Genomic DNA, 13368 nt, shown 5'->3' on the forward strand with positions numbered 1-13368 from the left:
GTACTTTAAATATTTATAAACCAGCCCTACTCCAATTTTATTTGGATTTAACAAGTTATGCTGAATATTGGGCCTTGCAATCTGCAGCAATAAGGCTGGGACCCATTTTTCCAGTCTCTTCTCCCACTCATCGGGAGGAGAAAGAGGCTGGTGTGTAGAGTGCATTGGTTAAGAATGCCAGCTCTGGAGTCTCAGTGCCTGCATTTAAGACCAGCTTCCATAGAACCTGCGATCAGCCTCTTTGTGCCTCAGTGCCATAGCACAGTGTTCACAGAACAGGAACTATAATAGTACATACATCAGGAGATTCTGGAGCTTAATTAAAGTAATTCAAATAAATCACTTCACACAGTGCCTGGCTTAGTCACTGCTCAATAAAAATCATCTATTTTTATTACTCCCTTACCTGTGCCTCACACTCCTGCTCAGCTGGATTGCTTGCCGCCTCTCATGAACACACTGCAGGCTTTTGTCCTTCTGAGCTTTGTTCTTTCTCACTGTTCTCAGTCTGGACCACCCCACTGCTTATTCTCTGGCGTGATGAAATCCTCTTCCCCTCCAAGGCCCATCTCATTCTGATCCAGCTACCAATTATAACATGTCCCCACCGGCTCACACCTCCACTGCTCTTTGTTTGCAATTCTCTTATTATGCTCACTATATTAACCCTGACATCCATTACAAAACTTTATGACCCGGGCTCCTTCATGGATAAGGACTGTGTCTTAGTAGCCTATATATTCTCTGCAGTATTTAACAATCTGCAAAGAGTTGTACCCAAAAAACATTTATTGGATTTGAAACAGTCATGCTTACTACTTATGAAAGTAAGCAAAATATATCAGGTATAATAGAAGCTCTCTCATTGGATGTTTATAAAGATGAAATGAGATAATGCATGTAAAGGGCTATGAATAAGTTATTGTCTTACTATCAACAGTTAATATAATATTGCTTTTCTTTCTTTTCTGTTGAGAGACAGGGATTTGCTTTGTCACCCAGGCTGGAGTGCAGTGATACAGTCATAGCTCACTGCAGCCTCGAACTCCTAGCTCAAGTGATCCTCCCACCTTAGCCTTGGAGGCCCTGGAATAAAGGGTTAATAACCAGAATCTACAAAGAACTCAAACGAATAAAACAACCCTGTTAAAACGTGGATGAAACATGAACAGAAGGTTTCAAAAGAAGATAGACTAATGGCCAATAAACATATTAAAAAATGCTCAACATCTCTAATCATCAAGGAAATGCAAATCAAAACCACATCACTTAACTTCAGTGAGATAATACTTAACTCCAGTGAGAATGGCTTTTGTTAAAAAGTCTCAAAACAACAGATGCTGGCGTGGATATGGAGAAAAAGGAACACTCATACACTGCTGGTGGGACCAAAAACTGATACAACCTCTATGGAAAGTAGTATGGAGATACCTCAAAGAACTAAAAGTAGAACTACCATTTGATCCAGGAATCCCACTACAGGTTATTTACCCAAAGGAAAAAAATTCATTTTATCAAAAAGACACCGCATTTGAATGTTTACTGCAGCACAATCCACAATTGCAAAGATGTGGAATCAACCCAAGTACCCATCAATACATGAGTAGATTAATAAAATGTGGTATATGTATACCATGGAGTACTACTCAGCCATAAAAAATGGTAAACTAATACCTTTTATAACAACCTGGATGGAACTGGAGACCATTATCTAAGTGAAGTATTGTAAGAATGAAAAAGCAAACACCACATGCATTTACTATTAAATTGGAACTCATTGATCAATACTCGTATGCACATATTTATAAATGTGCATATGTAAATGAGTGTAAAACTCAATGGAAATCAAGCAGGTGGGAGGGGGCAAGGGGATGGGTAAATTCATACATAACAGGTACAATGTACACTATCTGGATGATAAGCACACTTATAATTTTGGCTCAAATTGTACAAAAGCAATTCATGTAACCAAAAATTTGTACCCTTGTAATATTCTGAAATAAAAAACAACAACAACAACAAAAAAACAGGGCTTGATATGATAATTTTCCATGACCCTTGCACACAATAAATGAGATACAGGCATTTTTAAAATGACTATTGAAGAAAAATGGCTCTGATATTGCAATTTAAAAGTAACTGAAATGGTCATATTATTAAATAGTTGATTAGATAATGAAAGAGTACTTTATTGCATAGTTTTAAGAATCAAAATAATTCAAGATATGCAAAAGTACAGGGAATCTGCAAATCTTAAAAAAGAAAAGTAGTTTTATGCAAATAGGTATCCAGTGTTTAGGACGACTAAGAGATGAGAAGGAAGAAAAATGGCACAGAGAACTTCTATAAGCCTAATACCCTTGAACATAAAATAGGCCAATAACTGGGACCTACCACATGGGCTGCTGTAAGGATTAAATCAGATGATGCCAGTAGAGTGATCAGAATACTACAGTAATGAAACATACATTTATCTACTTTGTCTTTATCATGAGATATACCCCCAGTTATCTAATACTGTAAATGAAGGTCAAGGAACAAGATGGGTAAACTAAATCCAGAGGTCATACAAATTTTCTCAGGCACAAAGTGCTCTAAATTCTTGCCAGCGTGAAAATATAGACAGGTTAGTGTATGGTCTCACTGCCATTTTTTATAACAACAAAAATGGACATCAATAAATAGTGACAGACCCAGAAAGGCATGAAGAAGGAGAAAGCTTGGAGAAGCCACAGAGCATACATTCATTTTCCAAAATGAATTTCTTCAGGAGTTGAAATGCCTACTTCAGCTCCCCATATGTCATTGTCAAGACAAATAAAAAACAAATTATTAGATTTTTGTGCAATGTTTTCTTTTACATTTTCTAGACAAAATTTTAATTTGTTCTCCTGTTCATTTTAGCTTTTCATAGTAGTAAAATGAAATAAAGCCCCAAAGATGTGGAAGGCAAAATGCCACAATATAGCAAACAAATCGTGTTTTCTTCTTCCAAGCATAATTATGTAAGTCATTTAATAAGAATAGAAAAAATATCAAAGAATCATTTAAATAAAACCTAAAGGGAGATTGAAAGCTCCTTTTAGTGAGTCCAGTCTCCTGGTATGAATCTCTTTAAATATATGAATCTCTTTAAATATAAAGATATATAAAGCTGGAAATTTTAAAATATGACGACACAGATGGAAACTAAAAATGCTTTGCAATGATTCATATGCGTAATCCACTGCACTTATAAGCATTTCCTTTTTAAAATCTGTATTTGTAAAGGCACCAAAATAATCAGTTTCTCAAAATAATTCCAAGGCATTAATGAGATCTCCTACCAAAAAATTACTCCCCAGACTAGAAGCCTAAATATGCACGTCATCTGTTTTATGTCAGCACAATCCTGGCTCTGAGTGCTGTGTGTGGAGATGGAAAAGGCAGAGGCCCAGAGCTGGTGCCCTTTAGTTCAGATAGGGAGCTGCTCATATAGAACAGCTCGCTTTAAACTTCTAGATTCTACCGCCTAGAAAATCTCCTATCTAATAATAAAACCCCTGTTAAATGGGATAACATATGTAAGGCACTTATTTCCAAAGTAAAATTGAAGAGACTGATTCTGACTGCCAACTTTTAATCCTGCCTAGGAAAGGCATTAAGGAAAACAACCATCATTTATTATCATTAATAATTTATGAAGGAAGGAATATTTTAATACTCCCAAGAATAGGAAGGCCATAACTTCAGAATAATGGCCAGTTTTGTGAATTAAATAAATTTAGCTTTAAGTTCAACTCATTATAGTATCCTCATCTTTCCTTGCATGGATGGGACCATAAAGCATTCATCACATTCAGCATCATCTGCAGTTCACCATTTTATAATCACTAACAGAGGGCACAAAATGTGGCAGAAAGCCCATAAAATGTAATTGGGGTATTAATTTTTAATTTAATATAGGTAAAACAAGGGAAACAGCAATAAATCCTTTATATAAAATACTCTGTTTTAATGTATATTTAGATGTTACATGTATGACGGTATTATCAATGTCTGTCTTTACTATTCAGGATAAACAAAGTAATAAAAACGAGAATAAAGTTGAACCTAATCATCACTCTTCTAAAATGTTCAGAGTATTTACTGGAAAATAGCCCCCCAAACAAAAGTTTATGTATCAGTAGTCATTTAAAGCAGGGGTCCCCAACCTTTCTGGCACCAGAGATCGGTTTCATGGATGAAAATTTTCCACGGATCAGGGGTGGTGGGGGAGTAGTTCTGGGATGGTTCAAGCACATTACATTTATTGTGCAGTCAAACCTCTCTGCTAGGCCTTTTTTCTTCTTCCTTTTTTTTTTTTTTATGACAAGGGGCCCCATTTGTCTTCTGTGGCAAATGTATCTGGCTCTTGCCCTATAAACCTATCTTGTCCTTTCTCAATAAACCTCGTTTCACGCTTGCCTTGCCCCCCAAAACAAACAACAAAAAACACCTCTCTGCCAATGATAATCTGTATTTGCAGCCGCTCCCCAGCACTAGCATCACCGACCCAGCTCCACCCCAGATCATCAGGCATTAGATTCTCATAAGGAGCGTGCAACCTAGATGCCTCGCATGTGCAGTTTACAGTAGGATTCAAGCCCCTACACAGAATCTAATGCTGCTGCTGATCTGACAGGAGGCAGAGCTTATGTGGTGATGGCAGTGATGGGGAGTGGCTGTAAATACAGATGGAGCTTTGATGGCTGGCCCACCACTCACCTGCTGTGGGTCCCAGTTCCTAACAGGCCACAGATCAATACCAGTTCGGGGTCCAGCAGTTAGGAACCACAGTTTTGAAGCATACAAAGTGCTTCAAATTTTCATGTTATAAACATGAATACTCACAGCATTCTTTAAATAAATGTAGGAATAGACATTAGCTCTGCATTATGAAAAGCAAAATGGATAGAAAAAAGCAAGTTTAGAAAAGGGACATACAACTATTGGTTTGTTATACATTCTCATTGCCCGAATTAAAAGAATAAACATACACTGAAACTGATGTTCCGGATTTCAATTTGCTGTAATAAAATTGGAATTTTTGATTAAGAAAATATTATCAAGATTTGTTCACAAAATGAGACTCAATACCTGGACCAATTTTATTTTGTAGGAATTTTTTTAATGCAATGTTAAAACTACTCCCACCCACTGCTAGGATGCAATATGGTTGAAAGGCTAAAAGAAAGAATTAAAGTAAGAATATATAAACACAATATCTATAAAATTAGCCCATATGCTCCAATTACTCCAAGCAGAATGTGGGTAACACTCTGGCTAGTGAATTTTTCAGATAATAATTTTTCATTTTGTTCCCTTCTGCTGCCTTTATATGGATTATCCTGTCATCTGCATCTTGACCAAAGAGCCCCCATATACAGGAAGCATAGAGGGGGAAAATCTTGAGCATTTTAACTTTTACTGATCAGAATCCAAATTTTAAAATTTTATATTTAAAAATCTTGGCTCAAATATATCTTTGGTGGTATTAATGGACTTTAAAACTCTAAGCTTTTAAGAACAGTGTGGTACAGTGCCCAACAGCACAGGCTCTCAGGCAGACTGTGTTGGAACCCTGTTCCACCATTTATTATTATTGCTGCATTGTTATTAATGTAATATTATTATTGCTATACTATATAATTATTATTGCTACACCTTATTCCCAGATACTTGAAAAATTCACTGCATGTATGGAAGACTACCAAAAGAGCTGAACATAGTTTAAGTACCTTATTGATCAATTCTGACATAATTTCATCAGATAAGATGTTTAGAGTTCAGAGGGTTAAAAAAAAAAAAAAGGAAAATAAGTAACTGCAAAAAGAATATTTTTCACAATAAATGCTATCAGCTTTCCCCATCATAAAAAATATATATTAAGGTCTGTGTTCTGGAAGCCTAGCAGAAAAGCTGAGCTGCAAGAATGTTCTCCTCTGAATGCCGAACTCACCCCTTGCTCATCCAGTTTCATGAGCTGCTCTGTGACCTTGGGAGTGTTGAAGGCCAAGCGCAGGCACTGCACGTTGAGCTCGGGAATCACGTGCTCGAGCACTTCTTTCAGAGGCAGCCCTCTGGCTGTTGAGTGCTTGGCCGTTGAGGGAATGGCATCCTCCAAGACAGAACCTCTCAGTGTCATGAGCTGAAAGAGAGACACATGCTGTGGTGAGGCCTCTCTGGGGCTTTGGGATGGTATCACACACGCTGCGGGCCTAGACTGTGGGCTCCTCACAGGCCTGAGGAATGACTTAGAATTGGTTACATCATTAAGGGAGAAAGGTAAGGGGCATGAGGTATATACGAAAAACAAAGCCAATACTTTCAAGACGACCTAAGCAAGTCCAAAGGAACTCAAAGCTTTCCGAGGGTATTTACTTAAATGCCAAATACAACATTTCCTTAAAGAGATCAATAAACATCAAGATCTCTACATGACTGTATAATGCCACTAAGCCCACTAACCAGGAAATTAAGGAGGAGAGATCCCAGAAGTATCTGAAGGATAAGTACTTAGCATATGGATATCAACCTCTTTGAATTATAAAGGTAAGGGGATGGATAAAGTTTTAAATTTCATAATGCAGTCGACAAGCATAAAATATTCATATCCCCAAATGCTGCTACAACAAGACAATGATTATAGTTAGCATAGCAGTACAGGCAACAGCATTTGAAATTACTTTAGATTTTCCCTTATTTCTTAAAATACCTTCCATTCTTAAAATACCTTCTGTTAATACCTTCAGCAGAAGCATTTCCCTACGTAATGATGATTTGCTAGCGAAAAGTTAACCAGACATGAAGCTTAAAGTAGTTTTAACTTCTAAAAATTTCCACGTGGCACAGTTGTTAACATAATTTAAATACTGTATGGTGACATAAGAAAAAAGCCCCATCAAATGGAACATGATTCCACTGAGCATGTAGGTTGTCAGGCATATTGCACAAGAGCTGCCAATGCTAGTGGGGGGTGGAGGGTACACACAGAGGGATGTGTGTGGCGTGTAAGAGGGTGAGAGGTCAGAAACGCACATGCGCAATCTGGGAAGGATCAACACACTAAGCAAGGTGCAACAAGGTCAGGTCCTAAGACAGTCCAAAGGCAGAGAACGACCACAGTGGCTCAGGGCATAAGGAAACACCCTAGGTGAAGAGGTGGCATTTAAAAAGGGCCATGAAACACAGGAACAATATCTGTGAAAAGAAAACGTCAGAAAGAACAGGGGCAAAGGTATGGAGCTCGAACAAAACAGGTTGTGCGTGGGAAAGAGTGATTGCTATAGCTGGACCTCAGGGGAACACAGGGTGGGGTGGAAGGCGAGGTCCAAACGAGCTGGGTATCGCGGGAGGCTCAGGATGCTAGACTCCCGTTTCTGGTCTTGGCTCTACATTGAGAATACTCCTGGCCTTTGTGGTTCCCTGTCCCAAGGTACGATCATCTCATGAAGGGAATAGCCCAATAACTGAGCCACAGTAAGACAGCAGCTAACTTCCCGAAAGCCAAAGCAGACAAGAAAAAAGATGACTCATTTTGCACATCCGAATCACTAGGATTACCGAATCACTAGGATTACCGATGTTTTTGTTAATGACTTCCAGAAACAAGAAGTGAGCTCTCATATGTCCTTGTGTTTCGCTGCTTAAAACCATTCACATGCAAAAACAAGAACAAACAAACAAAAAAAACACTCACATGCCATAAAGTTTTGTGCAAACTTCCATGCCTATAAATATATGTGAGGTCTTCTTTTGTGTTTTGCAATGTTACTTCTACTGAAATGAAAGATATTTGTTTGTATTTCTGTTATCTTGATGCCATTTACTGTAGGCACTGGGATGTCACTATAACGCCCTTGTTTTCTTTTTCTTGATGTATTTATCAGCAGAGAAATAAGTAACAGGAGAAGCCCCTGATACAAATTGAATCTTATTTCATTATATATTTAATAAACTGGCTCCAACAGAAAGAGTAAGGTAACTGTCCCACAAGGTCCAGGAGCCAGGGACAGGGACCAACATCCAGAAATATTTCTATCAAAAAACCTTATACAAACATTACAATTAAACCACATTTAAGGATTTTTTTTTAATTGGAAAGAAAAAATTACACAAAAGCTAATGGCAATTAAACATTAGAGAAAGGAAAAGAAGGAGCGAGGGAGGGAAGAAACGAAAGGAAAATGGGGGAAGAAAGGGAGGAAGGGATGAAAGAAGGAAGGATGGAAGGAAGGAGGGAGAAAAAGAGAGAAGGTGCTACCTCAGGCAACAGGCAGGCAGTAAGGAACAGCTCAGACGGAAGCCCTACCTGTGGGGCTTACATCCTAGTGGGGGGAGGGAGATTAAAAGCAAACAAAATCAATAAGTATAATGTATAAGATAATGCTAATAAGTATCAATAAAAAATAAAGCACTGAATTGGATATGAAATGGGTAGGGAGTAGAAACTTAGGAGTGAGGCTAGAAGGAAAGGAGGCAGGAGATGCCTGGGAGAAACAGCAACAGGAGCATCAGAGCCCTGGGGCAGAGGAGGCCTGAGCCACCCAGAGGGGAAGGGGGCTGGTGTGGCTGGAAGAGAGGGAGCCAGGAGGAGTTACGGGAGTTGAGCAGGGATAGATAACTGGGAAGCACTAGGAGAGCACTGGCTTTTTCTCAAAGGGATATAGGGAACACTTGGTGGATTTTGAGTTGAGCAATGACAAGATCTGGATTACATTTCAAAAGGATCCCTGCTGGGCAGAAAGGCTTCCCAGCAGAAGCAGGGAGACCAGTTCTCAGAGAGACTAGACCCAGGCCTAGGCAGGGGTATGGTGGGAGAAGTGGCTGAGTTTTGGATGTATTTTGAAGACAAAATCAACAAGTGTTGCTGACAGGCCAGACCTGGGGGGCAAGAGAGAGGAGATGGTTTCCAGCTTGAACAAAAGAATAAGGAGATTGCCAGGAACTGAACATCTGAACATAAAACACAAGTGGTAATGGTTTTTGGAACATGTGACTCAAACCTTTCAATCAGAGGCTAAGGGAACAGACCCAAGGGACATAACTTACTCAGTGGGTTAGCTGGAAAAGACTGGAATCCTATGACCACAGAACTGGAGGGAGGTGTAAGTAGAACATTTCAGGCCAAGACAGCAAGAGGGGAGAGGACAGAGATGGGAAAGGCAGGAGTCAGTGTGGTTTACAGACCATAGCAGGGTTTAGGACAGACAATGCTGGAGAGAGAGGCTGGGGACCTATGGAGTGCCTGCAAGGCATGCTGGGAAGGCAAGTGCCTGGGAACCAGTGACAGGATCCGAGAGAGAAAAACCCGACTTAAAAAACTTCAACCTCTGGCATGAAGGAAGGGATGGGCGAGTGGCAGTAAGATGAATTTCGATGGATAAAAACATAGACAAGGAAGACTATGATGACTTCAATCAGAGTGGCCTTGGGAAGGAAAAAAGAAATGAACAAGACAGACAACAGCACTTGGAAGTAATGTAACTGAGGCTCCTAGAAATCTGGTAGGATCTGGGAATCTAGACCAAGCAATTACCTGCCTACATCTCCAAAACACAGTATGTTTTCTGTGCCTTTATTGCTCAACAAAAAAATTGACAGTGCTTAACGATTAGCTCTGAAACGGAGAAAACGTACATAGAGTGTGTTAGTTCACTTCTCTCTGGCCACTATAAACAACACATTTAATATTGAAGTCTTGCCTTTAAAATGCCTATTTTTAATTTCCCAGGAGTTCAAGCTTAGGAACAATTACTAAGTGAAGCCAACCCCTGAAATTTGCTTTGCATTCAATGGGGGAAATGAAGCCACATGCCCTATTTAAACTAGTTTCAAAACCATTATTTTCTAGATACCTCAAGGGAGTATCAGGCTTAATGCATAACAAAAATCCTAAAGTGAATTAGGAGCTGAGAGGCAATAAATTGATAACTGGCCCAATTATACAAGTGTAAAAGAAATCAAAGAAGAATCTCATAGTCCCAAAACTTGTTCATGAGTTTAAAAAAATAAAAAATGCTGTGTAGGTTATTTACTTGTACTTTTTAAATTTCTTTTTTAACCCAAGTTTCATTTTAAAATAAAGACTCACACAATTATGTGTATTTCGATTCCTAAAGAGCTCCAAGAGCCTGTTTTGTCCACAATTAGATAGCCCCTGGTTCAAACGGTCTGCATTCTAGGTATCAAAGAATAGGTCCAAGAGATTATAAAGTGAAAGTGGAAGAAGCGTCTTCTTCCGTCTGTTGGTCCAGAAATGACCTAAGCAATAGTTCAGAGAAGTATAAGTCTTCAGTGGCTTCCTCTTATCTGTACACTGGCTCCTCAAGCTGGCCTGGTGCTTTCCGGCTGCCCCAAGCAGGACACGTAATATCCCATTTGGGATTCTGAGGACTTCAGTTTCCTTGGGCCACACTTAACAGACATATCTTTCTCTGAATCAAAACTCCCATTCATTTACTGCATCTATCCAGAGCTAGACAAAAAGCAAGATTAGATTCAGATCTAACCCTCTTGTCTACCTCTATCACCACCAGAATGAATGAAAGGGGCCTTTGTTTATTCCAATACATTTGTAACCCTGTGCTATTAAATTTAACTGCTTTGCTACTGCTACTACTCTATTTTTGTTACCCCACTTCCGTTAAGCCTCAAACCTCTCTCATTTGCAACTTACCTCACTAGTTCTAAAAATTATTCGGTAGTTATATGGAGATCCATTTTCTTTCATTTCTTCTGGTTTTTCCCTTCGAATGCTCACGGCCACCGGACCAAGATTCTCATCAGCCCCAAAATAGTTCCAGTGTTCTTAGATAAAATAAGACAAAACAAAGTCAGAAAATTTACTTAACACTTTGGAAATGTTATATTATGCTCAGTATTTCAGAATGCCACTCAGAAAATGTACTGATAAAATGTGAACATTTAACAAATATTAATATTCTTCAGTGAGTTATAAAAACAAGGACCTGGCAACACAGGTTTAGTTCCAGAGGAGATGACACTGAATAGATGTGGCCTGTTGGGTTTTTTACCACTCTACAAATGACTGCTCTACTGTTTCTTAAAAGGAACTTGTGTTTTCTCCCTATATTCCATCATTTAAATAGGCTATGTTGTATGTGCTTCCTTGCCTAAGAAAAGGTTTGTGACAGGGCTTTTTAGCTTTTGGTTAAAAAAAAAAAGAAAAAGAAAGAAAATGAAACCTATTGAGAACAGAGCTTGAGGAGACAGGGTTTTCTCCAGATTAAAAAAGATTTCCCTGGATTGGAGAGAGGAATGTACGTGAGTCACTGAGCAGCTCTCTGGGGCAGCCCACATAAGATGGAGTAGGGGTTCAAAGGAAAGAGCTTCAAGATGCTCCACAGGGGCAGGTCCCAGGGCTCTGGGCCCAGGTGGCTGGTGAGCCAGGGTCCTGTCCTCAATGTCCTGGCACAGCCCAAGGCCCCAAACCTTAGCACAAAACTCCAAGGGCCTGGTGTTGAATTTACCTTCCTCCTGGCAAAAAGGAAGGTCAAAATCAAAGTTAATTTATAGAAAATGTTTAAAAGTGATATTTACTGTGCATCTAAGTATATATGTATCTTTAATCATGTCTTAATATGTCTTTATACAAATTAAAATTATTGATATGTACATGATATATTCACAGATGAGGAAGTTGATAAAACATGGAAATATGTGAAAAGCTTGAGTACATAATTTAATTTTCAAAGCTCCAAAATACTTACTTTACATTGTTCTATTTCATTTACATGTGACACAGCTAAATGACCGAGTTGTGACATGGTACATTATTCTCATATGAAATGTATAAATATTTGAAAACACATGTTATTTCCATACAAAATATGTATTTGAAAATCCATGAGAATAAGAAATAATAGCATAATATGTCTAATCATATAGTTTTGAAATTTAAGTAATGCATTTGAAAATACTTTGCAAGTACTAAGACACAATTACAAAAGATATAATTATAAATATTGAGAGCTTTCTAAGAATATTATCATAATCCATGGAAATTCAAAATAAAATCACAATGGTAATACAGGCAACAAACATCTCATATGGACAACTGAGAAACGACCCAAATAAATGTCACAAAATTCATGTATAAACACTCATGTACATCCTCAAAGCACAGCACATGAGAATCACACTCAGATTATTTACTCTTACTTTGCACACAATTCTAATAAGCTTGGTTGTCTGGTCTTCAAGCCCACAGCTTTATTTCAGAGGTGTGATAATTCCAGAGGTTGACAAAGTCCAGGGTGTAGGGCTGATATAGACTTGCATGCAGACAACAACTGACAACAAGGAAGAAAACAGACAGGGAGGAGACAGAAATAGTATAAAAAAGCAGACAAGAACTTAAAGAAAAACAAGACAGCAGTCTGGGGCCAATGACTGAAGGAGCAAAGAGCTTAACACACTTCAGTAACTTGAGAGGATATATTTTGATACTGCAGCACAGAACAATAGCGGATGCATCCAAGATGAGCATGAGTCACATTCAGTATCTGTACCTTACACTTCATGGACTCAACTGAAACCTGACTTTCTAGAAACGCCTCAAATACATCCCACTACCTAGGAAGGGCAGGTGGGATGGCTTTTCTCAGCTGCTGGAGAAATTCACAAGTACAGGGCCACTATCAATTCATCCTCAATAACCTCAAGTTGTCCTTGTCCTCAAGCTTTCCCTGGTCAGCTCCTTCTCCACAGCAGATGTTGCAAACACTCTATTCTCCGTCAACCTCCCCCTACCTACCTTCTCCTCACTCTTGGCAAATGACAAGACAGTATGTCTACATCACAAAGGAAATGAAGAAGCCATTTCAGAAGCAAACCTTCTCCTCACCACCATCATGCACACAAACTTACCTGCATCCAGACTCTTGCTCCCTTTCCCTGCAGTCCAAAGCCTCCCCCTACATCCTGGACTCTGCTCATTCCACCTTCCCAGTGAGGCCTCAATCTCTATCTTCAACTTCTCTCTAACTTGCTAATTCCAATTCCCGTCATCATTTAATGAACTTTAAATATACATTACTCTCAACTCATTATCACCCTTCAGGACTGAAGAGTTGTTTCATCTTTCCCTTCTGCCATTGGAAACTTCTTGAAATAGCTGCCTAATTCCTCACTTCAGAATTATTGTCATCTGACGTCCACTGCACAGGGCACCAATGACTACCTCAAAGTTAAAACAAAAGCTACTTTGGGTCCTCACCTCACACAAACTCCATGACATCTAGCACAATGATTACTTCATTTTTTCTAGAAACATTCTTACTTCCTGGTTCCTGTAACATCACCACCTTCTGATTTTCCTTCTAC

General features: G+C 38.9%; 1 protein-coding gene across 8 annotated transcripts in view; it reads right to left on the bottom strand.

Moving 5' to 3' along the window:
• SIPA1L1 (signal induced proliferation associated 1 like 1) overlaps positions 1 to 13368 on the bottom strand; it is a 350098-nt gene that overhangs the window by 107576 nt on the left and 229154 nt on the right. For all 8 annotated transcript variants that reach the window (XM_012756105.3, XM_012756102.3, XM_012756107.3 and 5 more), the window contains 2 exons: positions 10700 to 10830; positions 5981 to 6169 (listed from right to left, as the gene is read on the bottom strand). In XM_012756105.3, coding sequence (XP_012611559.1) covers positions 5981 to 6169; positions 10700 to 10830 — 320 coding nt within the window. The remainder of the gene's footprint in view (positions 1 to 5980; positions 6170 to 10699; positions 10831 to 13368) is intronic.

This window comes from Microcebus murinus, chromosome 6 (assembly GCF_040939455.1).
Source record: "Microcebus murinus isolate Inina chromosome 6, M.murinus_Inina_mat1.0, whole genome shotgun sequence".
Lineage (NCBI taxonomy): Eukaryota > Metazoa > Chordata > Mammalia > Primates > Cheirogaleidae > Microcebus > Microcebus murinus.